The sequence below is a fragment of the Aristolochia californica genome, unplaced genomic scaffold, assembly GCF_029961685.1.
Source record: "Aristolochia californica isolate CCGP_79_NKW_82.1479 unplaced genomic scaffold, dmAriCali1.0.hap1 SCAF_9, whole genome shotgun sequence".
Classification (NCBI taxonomy): domain Eukaryota; kingdom Viridiplantae; phylum Streptophyta; class Magnoliopsida; order Piperales; family Aristolochiaceae; genus Aristolochia; species Aristolochia californica.
The window spans coordinates 34,555,491-34,581,410 of record NW_027182290.1 but is presented as its reverse complement, the minus strand read 5'-3'; the positions used below and the strand labels follow the sequence as shown (position 1 = coordinate 34,581,410).

General features: G+C 37.3%; 1 protein-coding gene across 2 annotated transcripts in view; it reads left to right on the top strand.

The window, feature by feature from the left end:
• The window catches only part of LOC137941058 (protease Do-like 7), a 31,820-nt gene extending 5,900 nt beyond the window's left edge, over positions 1-25,920 (top strand). For both annotated transcript variants that reach the window (XM_068786296.1, XM_068786297.1), the window contains exons 8-26: positions 7,945-8,034; positions 8,308-8,373; positions 8,546-8,602; positions 8,706-8,771; positions 9,292-9,399; positions 9,499-9,579; positions 9,780-9,829; positions 14,255-14,420; positions 20,301-20,816; positions 21,691-21,751; positions 21,859-21,980; positions 22,059-22,164; positions 22,641-22,811; positions 22,972-23,051; positions 23,137-23,364; positions 23,507-23,722; positions 23,844-24,001; positions 24,139-24,250; positions 25,194-25,920. In XM_068786296.1, coding sequence (XP_068642397.1) covers positions 7,945-8,034; positions 8,308-8,373; positions 8,546-8,602; positions 8,706-8,771; positions 9,292-9,399; positions 9,499-9,579; positions 9,780-9,829; positions 14,255-14,420; positions 20,301-20,816; positions 21,691-21,751; positions 21,859-21,980; positions 22,059-22,164; positions 22,641-22,811; positions 22,972-23,051; positions 23,137-23,364; positions 23,507-23,722; positions 23,844-24,001; positions 24,139-24,250; positions 25,194-25,370 — 2,631 coding nt within the window. In that variant the 3' untranslated portion in view covers positions 25,371-25,920. The remainder of the gene's footprint in view (positions 1-7,944; positions 8,035-8,307; positions 8,374-8,545; positions 8,603-8,705; positions 8,772-9,291; positions 9,400-9,498; positions 9,580-9,779; positions 9,830-14,254; positions 14,421-20,300; positions 20,817-21,690; positions 21,752-21,858; positions 21,981-22,058; positions 22,165-22,640; positions 22,812-22,971; positions 23,052-23,136; positions 23,365-23,506; positions 23,723-23,843; positions 24,002-24,138; positions 24,251-25,193) is intronic.

Below are 25,920 nucleotides of genomic sequence, written 5' to 3'. Positions count from 1 at the left end.
GTGCCAATAAAAAAGTCTCACTGGACTTAAAAACGCCCATATATATAAAACAAATGACCAACCAAAGCAACGCACCAAAGGGTTGGCCAAAAAGGGGGTAAACAAGAGTAAAAAAAATGGATGGTAGGAGAAAGGCTGCCAAGTGTTGATTTTCAGGACTCCATGGATTTAGCTCATGGAGAAAATGAGAAACACACCCATTGAGAGAAAACCGGAGGAAGAAGAGGTTATGGACGTATTGTCCTAACCCTTCCCTTGAAGCTCAATTTATAGATTAATCGAACTACAATATTACAATTATAACCCTAGAACTTTAACCTAATTACATCAATGCCATATCTATGAGATTACTCTTTATTTACCATCTTGCCATCATTGTATGGGCCTGTGGGCCTTCTCCTTGATCTATGGGCCTAGAGCCCATCTTCCACATCTCTTGGATGTGTGGGTCTTCCTTGGTCTTATGGGCTTTGGCCCATCTTCCAACGCACTTGGATATGTGGGCCTTCCTTGGTCGTGTGGGCTTGGGCCCATCTTCCAACACTCCCCCTCAAGCTAGGGGTGAGAGAACATTATGAACTCCCAACTTGATGCAAATGGTGTACAAAATCTTTTTGTATAAAATGAGAGTCCTCTACATCTTCCAACACTCCCCCTTATTAAGTCGGGTCCAAGGCCCATCCCAAAATGATTAGCCACCTTAGGAAGCCTCTTTTCCAGCTAATAAACTCAAGATCTTTGTACTCAGTAATCCATGTGGGACTATTCCTTAACACTCCCCCTCACGTGTAGACCCTCTTTTTGTGGTTCTACAAGTGGATAATTTAGGAGTAGGCAGTTAAGTGTAGGTCTTTTTTTTTTGTGGCTCTACAAGTGTAGGCCCTCTTTTGTGGCTCTACAAGTAGATAGTTTTTAGGTGTAGGCCTACATATGAATATCTGCTCTGATACTATGTTAAGTTGGGTCCAAGGCCCATCCCAAAATGATTAGCCAACTTAGGAAACCTCTTTGCCAACTAATAAACTCAAGATCTTTGTACTCACTAATCTATGTGGGACTATTCCTTAACACCCCTCATGTTGGTGCTCTCTTCCATGAGACCCAACTGGCATAAGATAAGTGAGAGTAAAATTACTCCAAGCCGTATGACATTGTTCCATACTCCAGTCATAACCCATGCTGGATGTAGGGTACACTTCTATCATTCTGAGGTAGTGCCACTCCTATCTTCTGTAGGTAGTGGGTCTATATGCAATGCTCAGAAGTATTATAAAAAATTCCTCCATCACCGTGTCCCTTCATAGTACAACGACTCTCAAATGGTAGGAGTAATAAATGCCAATTCAGGGGGACTATGATATTAGTAATAAACTCATCCATCATGGTGTCCCAATCCGGGCACCGACTCTCATGGTGTCCCAACTGTAGTAACACTCATAAGGGTACAATAAGGGTTTTTCCCAAAGATATTTTTGAGAGTCAAATAAATGATGGTATGAGAAAAGATATTGAGGCCACCTCTTCTTCAATAATAATGTCTCATCCAAGGAGACACAATAGCAACAGCTGAAATGAGCCTGGGCCCATATAACACGAACCGAAATAATCCTTGTAAAATGACCCATAAAATAATCTAATGCAAGTATCCGTACCAAATAATATGTTAACCCACGGATAAGCTATCAATACGTCAAAATAATAATCCAGCTAGAGAAAAAGTACCAAGTTGTCAAATAGTAGATCAATATAGCCAAGTAACTGAAAAATAGGTATAAACTTTGTGATCCGGACCCGTATAACTGAGTCATGAAATAAGTGGGCCATGTCTGAGTTAACTCATTGAGTTGACTTAGACTGGGTTGGCCCGAGTTAGCTCGGTAGACTGGTTCAGCAGCAACTAGACGGGTAGCCCAGTTCATGGTAATGCGCTGGATTCAATTCGGTTTCCTAACTTAGAAAACAATTTAAATCGGCAACAGTGGGTTGTCTTCCCTGCGACCGAACAGAGCGGAAAAACAACGCAGCCGAGAAATCAGCAGCTTCTGAAACAAATCACCGGCAGATCAAACGAGATAAATCGAGAAATTTTCGAAACCAGTTGTTTTTGCGGTAGAGACGATCTCGGATGATCAGCAACGTAGTGACGGAATGAAATCCCGTCAATTCAACAACTGGTCGAGATAGTTTTGGCTTGCCAGCGGAGAAGCAATTCCAGCCAGAGAAGAAAGATACGATTTTTTATAAATCAAGAGAGTGTCTTTGGACAGCAGCAGCAGCAGTGCTGGATAACAGGCTGTATTCTGAGCAAGTTATCGAAGCAGTAATCTTCACTTTCTTGGATTATCAGAGACCAGAGACAGTGACCCAGTCGATTATTTCCCAAAGATAATAAATCATGGGTATTTACTGAAGTTTTCGGCGGGGGAAATAATCCAGTGAATTGAAGATCTTTGGCAGATAAAATCATATCAGCAATTTTCGAAGATAAAGGATCCATCAGAATAACTTGGAAGAAACAAAGATAGCTCGGCGATAATTTGGCGGGATTAGTGGCCGTTGTCTTCGTCGGCGCCAAACAATAGTCTTCTTCTTCAGCAATGGTGCCAAACAATAGTCTTCTTCTTCGGCAACGGCGCCAAACAATAGTTTTCTTCTTCGGCAACGATGCCAAACAACAGTCCTTCAGTGCAACGATGGCATAACCGAATAAGCAGCAGCACGATCAAGATCACTTCCATAAATAATAATGGGATTAGTTCGCTGGATCCAGCAAAGAACTACTTTTCGAAATAAGAAATATCACTGAAAAAATTGCAGCGCAATAGTTGAGTCGTCAACTTTGGACGACAACTTTCCAGTCGAATACCAGGCTGGATACCAAGTAACAGAGTAAGTTTATGGAAACTTGCAATTAGGATGCTGTCGTAGAGTACAGTAACGAGCCGGCAGAGGCATCTAGAGGCCAACTTCTCGATCAATGGTAGCATCTGATTAGCACACAGTTGGAGGAAAGGCGGAGCTTCGACAATCAAGTGGACGGTGGGAAGATGCTTCCAAAACAGAAAGCTTCAGACGTCCAAGCCAAACAAAGAGACAATTGGTAATGGCAGACTAATGCTGGGACAAAACTAGTAACAATATAAAAACGAAAACGAAGTTCAAGAAACGATGAAAAACGAAACATCAATATAGAAAAAAAATAATGGGTTTATGGAATTTTGAAAACCATATTACGAGTCCCGAAAGTCAATGATCTGATACCATGTTGATTTTCAGGACTCCATAGATTTAGCTCATGGAGAAAAAGAGAAAGACACCCATTGGGAGAAAACAGGAGGAAGAAGAGGTTATGGACTTATTGTCCTAACCCTTCCCCTGAAGCTCAATTTATAGATTAATCAAACTACAATATTACAATTATAACTCTGGAACTTTAACCTAATTACATTAATGCCATATCTATGAGATGACTCTTTATTTACTATCTTGCCATCATTGTATGGGCTTGTGGGCCTTCTCCTTGATATATGGGCCTTGAGCCCATCTTCCACATCTCTTGGATGTGTGGGTCTTCCTTGGTCTTATGGGCTTGGGCCTATCTTCCAACACCAAGTAAAAGGTTAATGGGGAATTAAAGGAAAAGAAAATAACCACCACTTTCACAAGAAGAAGATCGTAATGGTAGTAATGAAATAACTGAACAAATTTGACCAAATATAACTTTTTTTGGGGTGACCAAGTAACAAAAACACAACTTGAAAACAACATTGATGCAAGATATTGTATATCTTGAATGAGGATATCATAGAGTGATTAAGTCGTACTAAAACTCTCTGATTTTTTTTTTTTTTTTTGAAATAAGATGTGTAAGCTATATTAAAAGAAAAAGAGACATTACAATACCTTGCTAAACAGGGCCTCCTTCCACAACAAGGTGTTGGAGAGAGATGCCTAGTTTAGCCTGGGTATCCGCTAAATGATTAGCAGATCTAGGAATATAATTCTATTTACAATTTAAAGTAGAAATTAAATTACATATATCATAATACGTATCCCAATGCCGCCACGGAGGACGATCTTTATTTGCGCACCAATTGATAACCACTTTTGAGTCACCTTCAATGGAAAGGGGCCTAGAAGCACGACTTTTGAAAATCCGAAGTCCGTGTAATAATCCAGTTAATTCAGCCGTTGTAGAAAACTCTTTGATTAGAAGACAAATTTGGTTAAAAAACTTGGATTTGAGGAGAAAAGGAAACTCAATTCACGTCAATGTTTGGAGAGATCGTAGGAGAGAAAATAGAAAAAAAAAGATATTTTCAGCATAACTGACCTTTGGTACTTTTGATATCAATATCTCCCAAAAAATAGCTTAGAATCACAAACGGTTTGTTACTCAAAAAAACTATACTCGAAGAGATTTAATTTGATATCTAATTTGACATAAAAAGGTTCGTTCTTGAATATTTTTTAATCTCTTGATTCTCTTCGTTCAGTAGCTTGAATTTTTCTAACACCAATGCTTAAATATAGATCCGATTAACATGAAATTTTCTCCTTTTGAAACTAGACTTCAATACCTTTCATCCAAGTATAATGTAAAAATCAAGATTTGGGTGAAGGAAAAGGAAAAAATTGAGAGAAAAAAGAGAAAGGAGAAGAAGAACTTTCTAAAGAGCTTGAAAGGCTTCATTGGGAACTGTTCACGAATTGCCAAACTTCTTAAATAAGTGTTTTGAGTTACAATTAAAAAAATGCCCCTATACATTTAATAAACCTTAATATCTTTATATGTTCCTAACTACATATCCTATGTACATGAAAATTTAACCATTGATATAATTTAACATGCAAAATAAGATTACATAAAGAAAATTAACCATTGAAGTGGTAAAATAACCAAAATACTAGTGGATGTATTTTCTAACTCCCCCCTCAAGCTGAAGCGTATATATCCATGAATCCCAGCTTGTTGTAGAATGATATAAATTCTCGCTTGCCAGGGGCCTTGGTGAAGACATTTCCCAACTGATCTCCAGACCTAAAAAACAAAGTTACTACCTCCTTTTTCATCACCGCATCTAGAATGAAGTGGCAAGCCACTTCTATTTGTTTAGTTCTCTCATGGAAAATTGGGTTACTTGCAATAATGATCGCAACCTGATTATCACAAAACATGCTCATCGGCTCATCCTGGTTGAAACCCAACTCTCAGGAGACTGATCTAACCCACATCAACTCGCTCACTGTGTGAGCCATCGCTCTGTATTCAGCTTCTGCACTAGACCGGGCTACAAAATTCTATTTTTTACTTCTCTTGTCTTAGCCATAATGCTGATATGTGAGCACAAAATAACCAATTTAAGTTTCCTAACAATTTTCTGATTTATCACTAAGGTAGGCCCTACTCACAAAATTAGGGATAGGGCATAGAAATGGGATATGCGCACTTCAAAAATCCAATAACCAGCAATTCACAACTATTTCAACCAATATCATGCAAAAGTGGTAGCAACTATGGTTGACGTCATCAATTGGGTGGTGACGTAGGCATCCAACATTGGGTTGGGTGATGTAGATCTCAAAAAACCCAATTAGGGCAATCAAAGTGTAGAAAATACTTCAATGATTCATAAAGACCAGTAACCTTAACATTATGGCAGAGAAAGGAAGAAAAAAGTTTAACTTTGATGAACCAACATTAAAAACCTGTAGTTTTTCTCCTTCCAGCAGGTTGTCCTCTTAAAAAAATGGCAAGAATCTGCAGTAGAATGCTCCTACAACGATCTATTGCTCTGATACCATGTAAAATTCAAGATTTTGGTGAAAGAAGAGGAGAAAATTGAGAGAAAAAGGAGAAGGGAGAAGAATAATTTTCTGAAGAGCCTAAAAGGCTTCATTGGGAACTGTGCACGAATTCCTAGACTTCTTAAATAAGTGTTTTGAGTTACAAATTACAAAAATGCCCCTATACACTTAATGAGCTTTAATCTCCTTACATCTCCCTTATTACACCTCCTATGTACATGAAAGTTTAACCGCTGATATAATTTAACATGGAGAATAAGATTACATAAAGAAAATTAACCACTGATGTGGTAAAATGATGACTAAACTAGTAAAATGACCAAAATACTCCTGGATGTATTTTCCAACATTATGTCTTCATAAATATACTTCTTTTGAGAGAAAAAATCTGATAGATTTTGGACTCTGTATTCTGGCCGAACTGAGTACTCTTTTTTCTTTGGCTAGCATGACCATTGACCCTTACGAAATTGATATCTCCCTCTAGAAAACTCAAATTGAGAATTGGTTTTATAAGGTAGAAAATAGACTTACAAATCTTTCTTTTGACATATCAATATCCATGTAAAGTCTTGTTCTTGATGGCATAAAATGGCTCAAAAGTTGAAGCTTTCTACTGCTATTCGAACCTCTCTCATAGTCTGACCTTTGTTGCTTCAAATATCGATTTCTCTTTTTAGAAAACTCTGATTGCCAAAATTCATTTTGAGTTGGAAAGTAAACTCGAAGGTCTTTCCGTCAATATATAATTTGCAATATGAAAAGCTTAGTATGGAGGTGCAAACGGCAAGAAAACAACTGATATCGGGATAGGATAGAAAAAAGACAAGAATACAAACTTAAACTACTTGAGATGATAGATCAGAAAAGGATAACATTATCTCTGCGGGTTGATCGAGTCAACTCACAAAACCTGCTCTGATACCATGTTGAATTTTTGGAATAGAGAAAAACTTCACTAATTTTATGTAATTTGATTACACGATCCTCTATTTATAGTAGAAGAAACAAGTAGAATCCAAGTACAATTAAACTACCCTTATTCCAGTTACACCCAAAGTTAAACACTAAAAGATAAGTCCTAGAACAATTGAACAACTGAATGCAAATAGAATACTAACCTAGTTAAAACACCTTTAAACTGAAACTCTTCTGTGAGACCTCATTCCATACTAATTTTGGCTCTGTAAGACTTCTTGTTGTGAGAGTCATGTGAGACTCTTCCATACTACTCTTCAACACTTTGTGATGGACAACCTCTGATTCTATTACTGGTGTCTCCTTTAAAAAATTTATAGCCTGTAAATCGATGTTCATTGAAAGTGATAAGGCAAAGGTTTGTCAGGGTTCTTCTTGGTTTACTTTGTTATTGAAAAAATACTCTGCTTTGCTAGGGACATTAAAATGCAACTAAGTCTTCTGAATTATGTCATAACTTGGTCCAAATATAACAAGCTGCTATCAAAAGTTTGCAGAAATTAGGAGGTTCTTACTTTACAGGAAAATATCTGTTTTTTGTTTAATGCTTTTACCAGAATTTGTACTAGTGTGATATCATTATATAGCTTCTTTCAGTTTGTACATTAACTAATTTAAACTTTTCACTAAACCATATTGAATTATTTTTTTTTCTCTTTATCCTTCGTCTCTGCTGCCATTTTTTAATGCTTTTTTATCCTTCTCCTATCTTGCTGGCTTTTGTGTTCCATTTTCTCTTTCTGTGTTACCCATCTCATCTCTATCCCTGTTGCTTCTCCTCCTTTTATATCTCAGCTATACCCTGTAATTTTATGATAATATAAACTGGTGGTTTTAGCCTATCCAAGTCTGTTCCTACTCTGGGAACTTCTAGATTGATTGAAGCAAGAAAAGAATAAAAAAAATCTAGAGAGGTATAGAGACACTAGCTATTTCCTCAAAAAGAAAAAAAAAGACACTAGGTAAACAAATTAAAAATCAACTATTGTCCCGTAACTGCTTAACATAACTGGAATTTTAAGAATTCCATTAATGTCCCATGGTCTGGAAGTGTTGTATGCTTTTTGTTTTTTATGTTGAAATTATGAAGTTTGTATTCTTTTATTAGAAAAGATGCATGTTGTTTATGTCCTGTTTTGATGCTTTACTCTTCGACAGGTTGTCAGATCATTGAAGTTCATACAGAATGGGAAGCATGCATTTGAAAGTAAATGGGAAGCCGTAACTATTCCTCGTGGTACGCTACAGGTTTGTTGGTTTATTTTCTAGCAGGCATCATTGTTTTTACCTGGTATGTAAGTGGTATTGTCACACAAATGAAGCTCGATTAATCTACATGTACCCCAAATATGTTTAGTCTACGACAACAATATCTGTTTGTGGTGCCATTTTTGAGCTCATGAGGCACTTCACTCTCTACTGTTTTTACTGGTCTTGAATAATTCAACCATGCGCAAGATTTTTTTGCTGCAATATTTAATGTTCGTTTTATATCATTGGACCTAAACTCCCATCTTGTAGTTGACATTTCTTCATAAAGGATTTGATGAGACACGTCGACTTGGTCTTCAAAGTGAAACAGAACAGGTTCAACTATTCTTCCTCTGTAATCTTTTTTATTTAAAAAGTGCTTATTTTAATATGTTAATAAAAAAATAATATTTTATATTTATGTTAAAATTCAATACTCTTTTTCTTAATATCTGGTAAACTTACACCTTCTTCTGATGTTGTTTTTTATTGGCTGCTTTACATGTAGATGGTGAGGCATGCTTCTCCTGTTGGGGAGACTGGAATGCTTGTTGTCGATTCTGTGGTGAGTGTTCTTGCATTGAGTATCATTATTCCACCTTCAGTTTGTACTCAATTTGACAATGTAAATAAGTTTATCCTTAAAAAGCATTGTGTGCCTATTACAGGTGCCAGGTGGTCCTGCACATACCCATCTGGAGCCAGGTGATGTGCTAATTCGGGTGAATGGTCAGGTCTGTTAAACTCCTTTGAAGGTTATTGGCATATTGTACTCTTGATGATAAAAGAAAATTCTTGCCATGCTTTCTCTCATTTTTATTGGGTTGAGATAATGAAACACAGTGATACATTGATGTTCCTTGGTCCAGCTGCCATAGTATGTTGTCACTGGTTGACATTTTCATGAAGACCAAACTGCTCGTGGGTGCTGAATGTCGACTTGAGTGAACTGCAGCCTGCAATTGCAATGCGTGGTCTTGCTCAAGCGACTTGGCACTTTATGCACGTGAAAAACTTATATTTTTTTACATGATGCACATGACCCTCTGCCACTTCGCTCAAAAAAGGGGACATGTGTGATACTGTGATGGAATCAGCTTCAGATATGCACATGGACATGGATTGAGGGATGTCATTTAAAAAGAAAAATGCTTGAGGATGTGGCGCTGTGCTGATGTGAAATATGGCTTTTATTTATATCATACTTGAGCTTTCATCTGCTTAATTAACATGCATATGAAAATTCTCGTCCAGGTCATTACTCAATTTTTGAAGCTGGAAGCATTACTGGATGATAGTGTAGATCAGAAAATGGAATTGCAAATAGAAAGGGGTGGCATTCCCTTGACAGTAAACATAAAGGTATGTTTATTTCGTCCATGAAGGAAAAAAAGGAGAAGGATTTTCATGTGGGTGGACAATACTATTTCTTAATGTTCTTCCATGTATTACACTCATCAGGTTCAGGATTTGCATTCTATTACTCCTAATTACTTTTTGGAAGTCAGTGGTGCTGTGATCCATCCACTTTCATATCAACAAGTAAGTTACTATTTGTTATGTGTATTCTTATCTTAATTCTTAATTTTCTGAAAAAATATAAATCATTTGTTAATGCTTTATCTATCCTTGGCCCAAGTAGATTAACTATTAGAAATTCATATGATTTGACATGCTTGAAATTTCTGCCATCAAACACTCATTTAATGTAATACTTAATGATGTTTCATATTTATATGCAGGCAAGAAATTTCCGTTTTCACTGTGGTCTGGTCTATGTGACAGAACCAGGGTGAGTATGTTATCTAGGCATATTTGTTATATGCATTGTGTGCTGAACTAGCCATCAATGAAGTTGCATTATTGCTGTTAAAGAGGGATGTTTAGCATTTTCAATCTGCCAGATTTTCTTGTTGCTCCATTTTCAAATTCTCTGAACTCTTTCTTAGTTTCCAAATACTCGTTCAAGGATTACTGTAATTATATTGGTTTTTTATTGTTGAATTTTTGTAAAAGAGAATAATTCATTAACTTGATTATAATTGAGTGCAACAAGCCTCTATTCATAATAGGGAAAACAAGTTGAATTAGATTACAATTAAACTTCCCATATCCAAGTTAGACCCAAAGTCAAACACTAAAAAGTAAGTCTTAGAAAAATTATCTAATTAAACATAAATAAAAAATTAACATTATTGAAACACCTTTAACTGAAACCTCCTTCCTATGAGACTCCTCTTAGACTCCACCATAATAATTGTAGCTCTGTGAGATTTCTTGTTGTGAGTGTCATGTAAGATTCTTTCATAACTATTGTTCAACACTCCCCCTCAAGCTGGAGTTTATAACTTCAGCTTGCAATGAAAAAGATTCTTGGTCTTTAAGAATTTTTTTTCATATTGTACTCCCCTTGACGTAGATATTTTGGTCACATAAAATTTGATTACCATAACATGTGAAATTCTTCATTGTAGATTGTACTTCTTCTGTAACGATAACAACATTCGTACTTCAATTCCAGAAGGAGGCACAACTACTGCAGCACTCAACTTCCAAACTGAATTCTTACATGTAAAGAAAATAAATTGGAAGGAGGCGCAACCACTGCTCCACTCAACTTCTAAACTATACGTAAAAAAAATAAAAAGAAGATGTACATCAAATCAACAAAGTAGTGAAAGTCACCAGGTTTGATTCAGCTTGTAGAATCCTTCTTATTTTTCTTTCTATTCTCCCCTTCAAGTTGGGAGGTAATGGCAGTGATCCATCTTGAAACAAAAAAAATTGTAATAATTATCTCCTCCATAATCAAATGGATACAAACTCTCAAAAAAATAAAAATATGAGTGATAAAAAAGAGTTAAAACCAACCTCATAAGATTTTGCACAAAATAGTGATACTAATCACTAAAAGAGGTAATGCCTATTACTCAAAGGACGATAATAAAAACCCAAAGGGTGCTAGTAAAAAAGTTTTAATGGACTTAACACCAATTTATGAAAAAAACCAACTTAAGCAATGGACTAAGGGGTTGGCTTAAAGGGCTAAATGAGAGTCAAAAAAATGAATGGTAGGAGAAAGGTAACCAAACAAAAGGGTTATCGGGGGGTGAGTGGAAGAAAAAAATAACCACCACAGTAATAAGAAGGAGACTGTAATAGTAGAACTGAAATAACTTAAAAAATCAGTTGAACTAAGTATGGCATCAAAGCATCAAAGGAGTTTCAATTGGTGAAATCCAATTGGCTCAAAACTTCAGTTAGCCAATTGGGATGTTAGATTTTGGTGAAATCCAATTGGCTCAAAACTTCAACGAGCCAATTTCGGATGCTAGCTCTTTCTTGGTTTCTTGTGCAAGCAGATCAAGGCATGTTTGTTGCAAACATTGCATTCCTCTTCCAGCGAGGAGCGTAGCTGTGAAGGCACATGAGAGGTCTAGGTGTGCTTGCTGGTTATGTTAAATAGACGGCCATGACCTGTATCACTGATGGCAGGATTTTCTTTTGGAAAGATAATGCCTGAGAGGACTTTGTTCCTGGACCAGGAAAGACAGGATTGGGCTATCCTGAAGCTTCTCTTGCATGGCCACGATATTCTAAAATCATCTCTGAAAAGTGCATTGAGTAGATGTAGAAGTGGCTTTGCCTGCAGAAGGAATCCGTGAGAACGAAGAAGTAGCAAATCCCTCGATTTAATGGTCAACTTGAGAGAAGACAAAGCTGTTCTGCAAATTGCACAAGGAAGCCATCGAAGAGGTCAACTAAAAAACAACTTGGGCTTGGAGCGCGTTGGGTGAGATTAAGCAGCTTTTAGAATCCTTGATTCCGTCACTTCTACGCTTCTTCTATTTCTGACTCAGCTTTGGCATCAACAAAGACTTGAGTAGAAGAAGTAGATTTGTGGTGCAAGGTGCAAATGGTTCCTGTCTTGCAAGACTGCAGTTCTATGATAACGACTATGAAGAGGTGAATGACATTGAGTATCATCCACTGATTTGAGAGGACGAAGATGCTTACGTACCCTATGATGATCCTTATGATAGCTATGATGAAGATGAGTATGAACAAAAGAGGCTATTGCCGATGGTAGCGATCAAGACATTGGGAGATTGGTGGATTTGACAATAGGTCTAAGGAAAATAAGTAGAAACAATGAATAAAAAAAACTATTTGATAAACCTAAACTCAACTAAACACTAAATTGGAAGAAAGAACATACTGTCTTTGTAAATCAACCTAACGTCATTTTACAAAATCTGCTCTGATACCATGTTGAATTTCCTTGAAAGAGAAATAATTCATTAACTTAATTGTAACTGACTACAATGAACCTCTATTCATAATAGAGGAAACAAGTAAAATTATATTACAATTGAACAACCCTTGTCCTACTTACACCCAAATTCAAACACTAAAAGATTAGTCCTAGAACAATTAAATAACTGAATATAAACAATAGACTAACATAATTAAAACACGTTTAACTGAGACTCTTCTGTGAGACCTCCTTCCCATGAGACTCCTTTTAGACTCTTACCATATTAATTCTGGCTCTATGAGATTTCTTGCTATGAGAGTCATGTAAGACTCTTCTATACCTTTTCTTCAACAATTATCATTAAAATTCAGGTCCTTGGAGGTATCTTGAACCTCTTCCTTTACAAAGGGAGTTCTCAAACCCTAAGGGGAACAAAATCCCTAACAATAATACAGGATCTGAGAAGACCATCTTTTAGCTAACCTATCGGCAAGACTATTAGCTGAGAATGATTTGTTGTTCTCTATTTTGACAGAACTGAAAGGCTGCACTTTTGTGTGCTCTTGAACTGTGCAATGCAACACAAACTTGCAATATTTCTTTTCATGTTGTAGCTTTCTGTTAATTGCCTACAACTTGAGGTTGTTGTTTCCGAGCGAACTTTAGCAGGATCCAATGTGGTTGTTGTATTATGTGGTGAAGTGTCACTCTCTTTATTGATTTCTTTGGTCCACATTTACCAATGTGTTTATTAATGCCATTTGCTTCTGGGATCATCCAAGCAGAACAACGTATTGAGTTAAATGAAATTCAGAAATTTACTAGCCTAGATTGGCTTATGGTGAACAATTTTCTCATTGGATCTGCATTTGGTCTAAAACTTGTTCTCAGTGTTCTTCTTTTCCATCTATGGACACATCAAATAGTGGCAGCAAATACGGACAGGCATAGGATTTTACTTAAATCTCTGGAAAAACATGGCAATAAATTGCATAGACATGTCTGAGTATGAGAAAGCAACAAAATATTAAGAACTTTTTGAGTAATGCAATCCTGACAACAAAAGCAAAAGATCTATGGATGGAAGGTTGTCAATTGTATCATTCAACCCATTTTAAGATTTATGAAGGTGGTTTTCATTGAATGTCCTCTCCTATTAAACTAATTGTGAGTCAAGATATTTCCTTTGGTGCTGACTAGGTAAAATGAAGTGAGTTACTTAGCAGGAGTGGAAAATTTTTGGGGGCAAACTAGGTGGATGTCTATGTCAGTTGATGTCCAATCAGAAGCATGGCAACTACGTAAGAACTGGAGGAACCTCCAAACTATTTTGTCCTTCTCTTGGCATCTCACATAATACTACTTTAATGAGAAAACCTGAGGGATGCAAGCAATTCTGAAAGCTGGAGGTCTTATCAAACTATTTCAAGTGTCAAGCCATATCTTCATAGGATTCCAGGCAGACATGAAGCGTAGTCTGCTGTGCAAAGTTATTCTTAGGCTAGCATATCGTCTTGCATAAGCTAGAGGTGTACTAGGGGATCAGATGGGGGCAGGGGGAGGGAGGGGAGCTATGATATGCTATGTTATTTGTTTGTATCAAGTGATCTTGAGGTTTCGCTGCTTGACTTCACTTGATGCCTTGTTAGTCTGTTTAACATGCATGGCATATGAGCTGGTGCTCTTGACTTCAACTTAGGCTTGGAGTAGCCCATCCATACCTGAATGTCTCTGATGTAGCTAGTAGTGTAGAGGCATCACTTTTCTCTCAAGATGTGTGGCAGAAAATTGTATCACTTGGAACTGCTGTATTGGATAACTTGTTATTGTTTGCTTAAATGTTTTCACTAACTTAGCCTTCACCATTTAACTAATTATCATGTGCCTGATTGAGTTGGGGGTGCTTTTTGGTTAATCTTTGTGTTGTACTCAGAGGTTTGATTTCTATTGCTAAATCAGGTACATGCTATCTCGGGCAGGGGTTCCTCGACATGCTATAATAAAGAAATTTGCTGGAGAAGATATAACTGCTCTAGATGATTTTATATCAGTTCTTAAGAAGTTGTCTAGAGGTGCACGAGTTCCTCTTGAATATGTAAGCTACAGAGATCGTCATCGAAACAAGGTGTGTCTAGATGTATTATATGCTTTTGTGGTTGTACTTGACACATTTATGTAATATAGTGCTGCTACATTTCTCATGTTTCTACTTGTGTGATTTTGTATGTGTTAGAAAATCCATTGAAGGACAATATAATCATTTTACACTCACTGTAATGCCTAGGAGTTACATTATCTTATTCTTTGTGTTTAGTTTTGTCCCTAGTCTTATTTTCACGTAATTTGAGTATGTAGGGGGATATAAGGGTCTAAGTGTATAGGGGCATTTTTATCTTTTATGCTGAAATCACTTATAAAAAGGCTGTAGTCAAGCACGATCCCCAAGGGAGAGTCATCCAAAACACTCTTTTCTCTCTTTGCTTTCTCCTTCTTCTCCCTCTCAGTTGCTCTCTCTATACTCTCAATTTCATACTTTTTCATGGTATCAGCGCAGTAATGTTGGAAGTCTTCATTCTTCTCCCATTCTCTCCATTGATGCCTAAGACTTTCTAGAAAGGGGATTTTTTGAAATTTATCTTGACCGGTTAGTAAAAACTTTATTTTTGTGTTCTTCTTTTGCCATAACCCTAGGGTTGATGTCCTCTACTGTTGTTTGAACAGCTCTGAGATTGATTACTACTTCATAAGGGTTTATTTAGTTGAAATCTATCATTTTTGCATTATGCGCACCCCAATACTGGGTCCTCTACCTGCATCATCCTAGACCTGGCTGACATCAACCTATTTTTTTATTTTTTTGTGGCTTATGCAAATTTCATTGCATAGAATTGGAGTACTGTACTTCTGTGGTTGGTGCACATTGCAATTTTTGCCCTCACCCTAATCTGGGAAGTGGCGTCCACCTAACTATGATTTGTAGAAGTTTGTGAAATTAGGGTTGAATGGGATTGTATCGTAATTTGATGGCTGATTCTGGTGAGGTTATTGCCCCTTCGAGGGAATCTGGGAACTCAGAAGGAAAAGACGCAATTATGAGAGACTGAATATCTAAGTTGGTCAAGGTCAGTCATACTATACTTGAAGGCTAAGAAGATCTTGTTGTCCCTTTGAATAATGATTGGGAAGTTGAGGACACTCAAGTTATGACCTGACTGCTTGATAGCATTGGTTCCAAGTTGAGGAATCAAGTTATGTATTATGACACTATTAAAGAGATGTGGATATCCTTAGAGTTTGTTTATGCTCAAGAGAGCAACTTCTCACATGTTTATGAATTATATGCCATAATGTTTAGCCTCACGAGTGGTCAGAGGTCTGTCACAGAATACTACAACGAGTTCATTGGTATATTGCCGGAGATAAGTGTTTTCCATCCCATTACTATTGATGAAAGGGAAACTAGAAATAACATAGACAAGTGCATATTGCAAAAAATTTGGATGTATTAGGGCCTGAATTTGATGTTATTAGGGCACAACTATTAGCCTTAGAAGATGTTCAGTCCTAATTCACAATCTTTAGCAAGGTATTGTACGCAGAGATTGCTATTAGGGCCTGATTAGTGTTTTGCTATCAGCACTGAATACTCTAGGTTCCTCAGAGTTGTCTAGGGGCATAGGTAGAAGTACTAAAGGTAGATGAAGAGATTGTCAAGACAGAAGTAGAGGCAGGGTAGGCCGGCTAGGAAATGTGCTCATTTTGGCTGCACCAATGATTTCTCTGACAAGTGCTGGGCGAAATTTAGTATACCCGCATGGGCTAACTCTCTAGTTCATGATAGCATTGAAGTGTCCACTGAGTCTATAGTGAATTATATACTTGGAGCATTTGATGAAATCCAACAATTGGTTTAGCGTATTGCACAATTGACTATCGCCTCCTCTTCAGCATCTATCTCTCAATCTCCCATTCCTACAACCACACTGGCTGATTCAAGTAGGTATGCTCTCCATATGTATTAATCCCTATCCTTGACTCAAAAGGTACTACCCACATGTTGGGTATGTCCTCTTTGTTTTCTGATTAAAAGAGTTAGGTGCTATTAAACATGTCACCTCGGTTGATAGATCCATTTCTTCAGTTCAAGGAATGGGTGCATTAGTTCCATCTACCTTCATGTCATCTCAGTCTGTTTTATTTGTTCTTAAATTTCCTCTCGATCTGTTGTCAGTTAGTCAACTTACAAAATCAATGAATTGCTACATAACCTTTTATCCTTCTCATTGTGTTTTCAGTATCTTACGACGAGGATGATGATTGGTTCCGCGCATGAGAAAAACATATTATGTTATGTAGAGAGTCACTCACAAGATACTTTATAGGCATTGCATTTTGCAGTCTCACCTCTACAGTGGCATCTACGATTAGGTCATTCATCTCATACAAAATTGATTCAGTTTTTTCTTGCATTTCCGTCGAGTCTTTCTTCAATGTGACTCCTATAAGTTGGGCAAGCATTGCCGAACATCTTTTCCTCTAAGTCAATCCTTATGTCATCCTTCTCTTGCAAAGTTGATTCAGTGGTTTCTTGCATTTCCGTCGAGTCTTTCCTTTCAGTGTGACTCCTATAAGTTGGGCAAGCATTGTCGGGCATCTTTTCCTCCAAGTCAATCCTTAAGCAGTCACTCGTTTGATACTATTTATTCTGATGTTTGGGAGAGCCTTGTCTAATGCCTAGTATTTTTAGTATCCAGTACTTTCTTTCATTTATTGATGATTTTAGTCGATGTACTTGGGTGTATCTCCTATACGAGAAATTTGAAGTATTTGATGTGTTCCATCTCTTTCATAATGAAATAAAGAATCAGTTTTATACCTCTATTCATGTACTTCTCACCAATAATGGCTTGGACTTTATGAATCAAAAATTTGATTTATTTTGTCAAGGTCAAGGTATTATACACTAGTCCTATGTTTTTATCCTGCAACAAAATGGTGTTATGGAACGTAAAAATCGTCATATTTTGGAAGTGACTCGTACTATGTTTTTACATATGAATGGACTGAAATATGATTGGGGTGATGCTACTCTCACTGCGTGTTTCTTCATTAACAGAATGCCTTCCTCAATTATCGATGGTAAAAATTCTATACGGGTGTTACTGCCATCAGTCACTTTATTTCCGTTGTCTCCTTGTATTTTGGGGTGTTTATGTTTTGCACGTCTTTGGTACTTCCAGTGACAAACTGTCTCCTCATGCAATTAAATGCATTTTCTTGAGATACTCACATACACGGAAAAGATGTAAGTGCTTTTGTCCTTCTACTAAGAAGACATTTAGCTCAGCAGATGTGACACTTTTTTAGGATACTCTTTTTTTTTATTCACCTTTCATAGATGTGTCTCCACCTATTTCTGTTTCTAAGGTTGTTACCCCCACTCCTATGGAGGTGGTTCCTTCTCCAATCCCTGATGCTATTGTAGAGAAACCACTATAGGTATATTACAGATGACAAGTGACTCAAGATAATTGTTCCCTCTCTCACATCGAGCCATAAACCCTCTTTGTTTACTGATTTTGAGGTAATTGATCTACGCCTGCCCATCGCCCTACGAAAAGGTGTTAGAAAAGGTACTTGTTATCCTTTGTCTAACTTTGTATCCTTTGATTCACTATCTGACTAGTACAAACAATTGGCCATGTCCTTGTCCTCTTCTACTATTCCTTCGTCTGTGCAGGCTGCCCTTTCTTCTCCTTAGTGGAAAACAATTATGGATGTTGAGATGGGAGCACTACTAGACTAAGACGCCTGGTAGTTGTGTGACCTGCCCGCAGGTGCTACAGTTGTTGGATGTAGATAGGTATATACTATGAAGTATAAGCCCAATGGTTCAGTTGAAAGATATAAGGCTAGATTGGTAACCAAGGGATACACACAGATATATGGGGTCGATGTTTTTGATATTTTTTCTTCTATTGCCCGTCTATCTTCCGTTCGGATTTTGATATCTATTGCGGTCAACTAGGGGTGGCCATTGTGTTAGGTTGACATTAAAGATGTTTTTTTTTTGTATGGTGACTTGGATGAGGTTTATTTGGAGCGATCTCTTGGGTATGTTGCTTAGGGGGAGTTTGACAAAGTATGCAGACTCAAGAAAGCAATATATGGTCTCAAACAAATCCCTCAAGTATGGTTTGAGAAGTTTAGTCAGGTGGTCATGGCTATTGGATTTTCCAAGAGTTGTCATGAGGAGATTGTCTGATGTAGATGACATTATCTTATCTTGCACCGAAGTGACAGGCATTGAGGAGGTAAAACACATTTGGCAAAACATTTTCAAACTAAATACCTAGGATCACTAAAATACTTTCTAGGTATTGAAGTAGCTAGAAGTAAGCCAGACCTTGTACAGACTCATAGGAAATATGTCACAGATTGACAAAGTATGTCACAGACATATTGCATGAGTATGGGTTGTTGGGTGCTAAGCCTATTGAGACTCCCATGGAAGTTGGACATGACCTTCATGATGGACAGAATGATGAACTCCATGATAAGACAATGTATCATTGGTTAGTTGGAAACTCATATATGTCACTGTACGTCCTGACATATCTTTTGTTGTCAGTGTTGTTATTCAATTCATAGAATGCCCTCGCAAGGTTCACTTGGAAGTTGCCCAGAGAATCTTAAGATATTTCTAAGGGGTATTTGGAAAAGCACTATTTTTTAAGCCTCACGATCACATGGAGATAGAACCTTTTCAAATGCAGATTATGCCGGATCTAAGCTCAACTGGAAGTCTACCACAGGTTATTGTCTTTTTGGTAGGTAATTTGATAAGTTGGAAGAGCAAGAAACAGAATGTTGTAGTTCATTCCAGTGCTTAAGCTGAGTATAGAGCCATGACTCATACAATCAGTTAGTTGATGTGGGTAAGATCTGTGGTAAGAGAATTGAATTTACAACATGATGGACCTATGACCATGTACTATGACAATCAGGCAACTATATTTGTTGCAGGGAATCCAGTATTCCATGAAAAAACTAAACATATTGAGGTAGATTGTTACTTTATTCAAGATGCAGTGACGAATAAAGAAGTTATCATTCCCATTGGAGGTATGTTTACTAAAGTGTTGGGTAGACACGAGTTTGGGATATTTTGTAGCAAGCTGAGCCTCATGGATATATATGTTCCAGCTTGAGGGGGGAGTGTTAGAAAATTCATTTAAGGGCAATATCGTCATTTTACACTTACTATGATGTCTAGGAGTTACATTATCTTATTCTATGTGTTTAATTTTGTCCATAGTCTTATTTTCATGTAATTTGAGTAAGAATGTAGGGAGATATAAGGGTTTAAATGTTTTTATGTATAGGGGCATTTCTGTAATTTGTGCTAAAAGCACTTATAAAAAGGCTGGGGGTTGAGCACGATCCCCTAGGGAGAGTCATTCCAGAATTCTCTTGTCTCTCTTCTCCTTCTCCCTCTCAGTTCCTCTCTCTATACTACTTAATTTTTTATTTTTTTTAGTATGCATTTTCATGATAAATATACTCCTGACTACTTGGTAATTTCATGTTGGTATTTCACATTTATGATGTGGATGGAGCCATGTCTTTGGCTTTCTACCTACGGGTTTATCCATGGTGTTTAGTAACATGCATGTGAGTTTTCAGCAGAGGTTCAACATGCTTATTCTCTGCTTTCAGAAGAAAGATCTGCTACATAGCAGTGGAGCGATCCAAGAAGAGTCTCCTGTGTCTATATTCTATGCCCTAAAGTTGAAAGTTTGTGGAAATATAGAACCCCACAGTCACTCAATTACTTTTAATTAACTCAAGAGGTTATCGGGATTTTGAGGACACAAAATCCTCACTTTTCACTTTCATGTCTTCTCTTCTATTTTCTTTAGCCACTTTTTCATTATTTTCAACTTTTCACATTATTTTTAAACATATTGTAATGTTTCTAACAATTTCCTGTTGTGATTTGCAGTCTGTCTTGGTCACAGTTGACCGGCATGAATGGTATGCCTCTCCTCAGATTTATACTCGTGATGACAGTTCTGGTTTATGGATACAAAGGCCCGCGCTGCCCCCTGAATCCCTCCTGCTTTCATCAAGTATCCTTTCAGATGGGAAAGGCATGTCATGTCTAAATGCAACATCAGTTTCTGGTGATGTGGATCCTGTAGAACCTACATTCCAGAATACTGTCAAGGATTTAAGGGATGACTACAATAGAATGCAGACTAGTGATGAAAATGTTAATGAGGAACCCCATTCCCATGAAGATTGTAATACTGAAAGTAAAAGAAGGCGAGTAGATGAAGATTCGGGCTCTGAAGGAATTGTTGTATCTGATGGCATTCTCATGCATGAACCTAGAGAATTAACCATGGAGGACAGCACTACATTGGTAAATACAGGGCTTTTGGATGATCGAGGTGGAGCAGCAGCAAATGCTTCACTGGCAGAGCAAGTCATAGAACCTACCCTTGTAATGTTTGAGGTAGTACCATTCAGATATTTGCACTCCTATGTAGCAGACTCATGATATTTTGACATCCTTTTTCTAATCTTATTCAATATGATTTTTATAATGGGAGCTGTCAGTTTTTAATTTGGCCAAGGATAGAAGTGGTCTTCAAATTTGCTAGACTCATGTTGAATTTCTGGAAAATAGAAAAACTTCACTAACTTGTAATAATCTGAGTACATGAGCCCCTATTTATTATTGAGGAAAGTAGTAGAGTCCAATTACAATTAAACTACCCTTGTCCCAATTACACCCAAAGTCTAACACTTAAAGATAAGTCTTAGCATAATTAAACAACTCAAGATAAATAAAAGACTAATATAACTAAAACACCTTTAAACTGAGACTCTTCTGTGAGACTCTTGTAAGATTCCACCATATTAATTCTGGCTCTGTGAGTGTCATGTAAGAGTCTTCCATATCTTCTCTTCAACAACTCAGACCACCAATTCTTTCTGTATCTTCTCATTGTCTATCTTTTATTTGTTGTTTAACCCTATAGTTTCTCTGTTTTGTTGTTTGTTTTTATTTCATGTAGACTCTTTACTTCTCTTGCTGTTTATGCACTTCTCTGCTTCTCCCTTTGTGGGACTGCTTGTGTTCATTCGCTCTTTAGTAAACTTTCACATTGTTTTCAAATAATACAGTTACTAGTACTAAAACCAGCAGTTTTTTAAGTAAATAATATTCACTTTTATGCCTGTTTATTCAAATTTTTATACTCAAGCATCCATATAATAAATATAAACCACTATGGTTTCTCTTCTGGTTAACATAATCACTTTTTATGTTGGCATATCTATTCACTGATCATAGGTTGATTTTCGTTTTGGTTACTGAATTTCAGGTTCATGTCCCACCATCTTGTATGCTTGATGGTGTGCATTCTCAACATTTTTTTGGCACAGGTCATTTTTTTCTTTCTTTTGTACATTCTTTCAGTTTAGCAAGGTAAAAATTTCACTTGATAGTTGCTGACCTACCTAACTTACGCATTTTATTTTTTTTGAAACAGGTGTTATTATCTATCACTCTCAGACAATGGGACTGGTTGCTGTAGACAAGAATACAGTTGCAATATCTGTTTCTGATGTTATGATCTCATTTGCTGCATTTCCACTGGAAATCCCAGCTGAAGTAAAGCCTTGTGCTTGGTCTAGTTCAGCATCTACTGTTACTGTTGAGTATCTCAGCTAATTTGTGTTTGATTGATAGGTAGTTTTTCTTCATCCTGTTCACAACTATGCTCTAGTTGCCTATGATCCTTCTGCCTTAGGTTCAGCGGGTGCTTCACTTGTTCATGCAGCTGCACTTTTTCCAGGTCAGTTAATGTTGAAGTGATTCAAACTTTGTCTTTAAAGAATATTTGGTGTTTACTTTGGCATGTAGGATATAATTATATAAAAATGAGTCTAATAATCATTGCCCTTTGAGAGTGGCTTTCATTTTTCCCTATGGTTCCTTGTTAAAATAAAACAATGGAGAAAACAAGGTGGCTTTCTGGACCTAAGCTTGGCTCAATGGTCATATAGGGGTGGGTTCTAGTCTTGCTAGGGTAAGAAAGGAGATTATAACAGAGTGTAACTTTTAATGTTATATCTAAATGGGTGAAATGGGAGTCCAAATGGGATGCAACTCAATGGCCTTAAGGGCGGAGTTTCAGTGTAAAGCCTTGGTTCAAATCTCACCAGGTTTTGGGATGTGGTATGTGTATACTCATCACCTAAAAGAATATTGTTGATCATCTTGAATGCCCTTTACCAATCCCACGTATTTTTTCTGCTCTCTTAATCCCAGAACCAGCATTACGTCGAGGAGACTCGGTCTATCTTGTTGGTTTAAGTAGAAGTCTTCAGGCAACTTCAAGGAAATCCACTGTCACCAACCCTTGTGCTGCTTTAAATATTGGATCTGCTGACTGTCCTCGTTACCGAGCAATGAACATGGAAGTAATTGAGCTTGATACTGGTATACATACAATATTCTATCTCGTTCTTTAAACTTTTTTTCTTTCCTTACAATTTGTGTGCTTATCTGATACTCATTGAAATTCTGCCCCTTTCTTTAAAACCATCTTTCCCATCTAGAATTTGTATGCTCATCTACCATAGCTCCACTTGTCTTTTAGATTTTGGTAGTACTTTTTCTGGAGTGTTAACTGATGAGCGTGGGAGGGTACAAGCACTTTGGGGTAGCTTTTCGACTCAGGTTTGCTATAGTCTGTCTATGTTTTTTATGCAAATCATGCTTGAACTACCTGTGGCGAATTATGTTCTGTCTGCTTCTTGTTCAGCTTAAATATGGTTGTAGCTCATCTGAAGATCACCAATTTGTAAGAGGCATACCAATCTATGCCATCAGTCAAGTTATTGACAAGATAGTTCATGGTGTCGATGGTCCACTTTTGCTCATCAATGGCAAGAAACGACCAATGCCTCTTATTAGAATTTTAGAGGCTGAACTTTATCCTACATTGCTTTCAAAAGCTAGGAGTTTTGGCCTTGATGATGACTGGGTCCAGGTATCTTTTCCCTTCTTTTGCTGATAGAATTTCTCCTGATTGCTTTTTTTGCTTATTTACTTTTGATACATGTTTTGATGTCGGTATTCTCATTGACTCTTGTCTAAAATGTTGACTTCTCAGTAACATTATCTTATTGCAGGCACTTGCCAAGAAAGATCCCATAAGACGACAAGTCTTACGAGTGAAAGGTTGCTTGGCAGGATCAAAAGCTGAGCAAAGGCTGGAACAAGGTGACATGCTGCTAGCAATCAACAAAGAGCCTATCACTTGCTTCCGTGATATTGAAAATGCTTGTCAAGAATTAGATAAATCTGGTGACACTGAGGGGTTTCTCAATGTGACCATTTTCCGGCAGGTAGACCAATGGAAGATACCATTCTGATTTCACTTTATTGGGGGTGTTGTTGAATTTTTGGAAAACTGAAGACTCAGTTAAAGGGATTGACTTTTACTAATATCATTTTACTGTTTGGTAGGGTCAAGAGATTGATCTTTTGGTAGGGACAGATGTGAGAGGTGGGAATGGTACAACACGGATGGTCAACTGGTGTGGATCGGTTGTTCAGGATCCTCACCCAGCTGTGCGGGCACTTGGATTTCTGCCTGAGGAAGGACATGGTGTCTATGTAGCCAGGCAATTATATTTATCAAACTTGTGCATATTTTGGTTCTTTCTTGAGATCCATTATACTTTACTGGAAGGTCACTGCCTCTGGTAACATGCCTACAGAAGTGGTGGTTATTTATTTTGTTATTTCGTTTCTTGTGCAGATGGTGTCATGGGAGTCCAGTACATAGGTATGGTTTGTATGCTCTCCAGTGGATTGTCGAAATTAATGGGAGACTCACACCTGATCTAGAGACTTTTGTGAACGTGATAAAGGTATTCTTTCGTATATCATTTAAATAATGCTTTACTTTTCCTTCCGTTGAAAAAGTGCACCAAGTATATCAACATGGTGAGAAGAGTGAGGAAAAACAGTTTGAAAGGGAAACAAAAGAAAAGTGAGGTTATTAAAAGTGTGTGGCAAATCCGTTCTGTTATAGTGTTTACTGATACCATGTGAAACTCTAGAAACATGTCAATGTCCACGTTATCTCAGTTGCAGTTGATTCTCCGCAAACGAAAGAAATGCCTGTGAGCAACTTGATTCAGCATAAAACAATCTTGTGATTAGTCTACAAGGAACACGTAGTCCTCACAAAATGCAAACTAAAAGGGAAGCATAGAACCTGTTGTTGGATGAATTTTCTGCAGAGCTTGAGATTAGAAAACTTCATAGTTTTTGTTTTTTTGTTAAAGTGCAGATTTAGTCCCGGTTGTGAAGTGTAAAATGAGCTAAAAGATTTGTTTATCCCCCCTGTTGTGAGATGTAAAATGAGCTGAACTATCTTTTTATCTGCATTTATTTTTAAGTGCATTTAATTTCCTGAAAATTTTGTTCGGAGTATAACAGGAAGAAAAAGCGAATCTCAGATTTTCAATTTATTTAGTAGACTTTTGACTGTGGATGCTTTTTAACTAAATCGACTAATTAGCTTCAGTAGTATGGTAGCATGGTTTCTTCACAAAACTAAATCCACTTACAATGGCTATAATATGTAATATTCTTTTTGTTTTTTCTTGATTTTGCTTAATTAATTGACTCTTTACTTTAGTATAATGATGTAATATGATTTTTTTGGCTCGTGTTACTTTGTTTATATGCTATTTCCTTACATAACTTCGTATGAATTCTAAGAGAAAAGCCATTTCTGCTTGTCTAATACATATTAGCTTGTGTTGTTGAATAATTTACATAACCATGTATTTCTTGAACTATCAGGAGTTGGAACATGGAGAATTTGTTCGGGTGAGGACAATCCATCTCAATGGCAAGCCCAGAGTGCTCACGCTCAAGCAGGATCTACACTATTGGCCTACTTGGGAGCTCAAATTTGACCCAGACACAGCTACATGGCGCCGAACAACACTCAAAGCATTAGATGGCACTGCTGCATGAAACTTGGTCTGCTACCTAGAGTTGTACTTGCTTTTGGCCGCTAATGCCAAAGCGTCAGGACTCCTCACTCTCTCTCTCTCTCTCTCTCTCTCTCTCTTTTTCTTTCTCAAAATTTACTTTGCCCTCTCGTTCGGCTTATCAAAAGGTTGTTCGCAACTGGGTCATCAACCATGTCACGTGCTACAAAACTGACGATAGAAGAGGTAGGTTATGAGTTCATCCCGGATGTAAAGCGCATTGCCCCTAAACCTTAAACCCTGACAGCCTACAAAGAAAGGACAAAAAGAGGAGCTTTTGACGCGATTTCGACTGTTCGAGGAACTACTCGCTGCATAAACTGAGATTAACTGCTTAGTCACAGTTAGGAAAGCTCTTTGTATATTAAGCCAGTGGCAGTAGGGTTTTTGTCAGCGATTTTTACCTTTGCCCAATCTCTATCTGCACAGGAGTGGTTTAGGAATTATTTGACCGGTGTTTCATATGTATCTTACTAGTGTATTGTGAGCTCAGTTCGTATATTTTGTATAAACATATACTTTTGTTTGGGTAA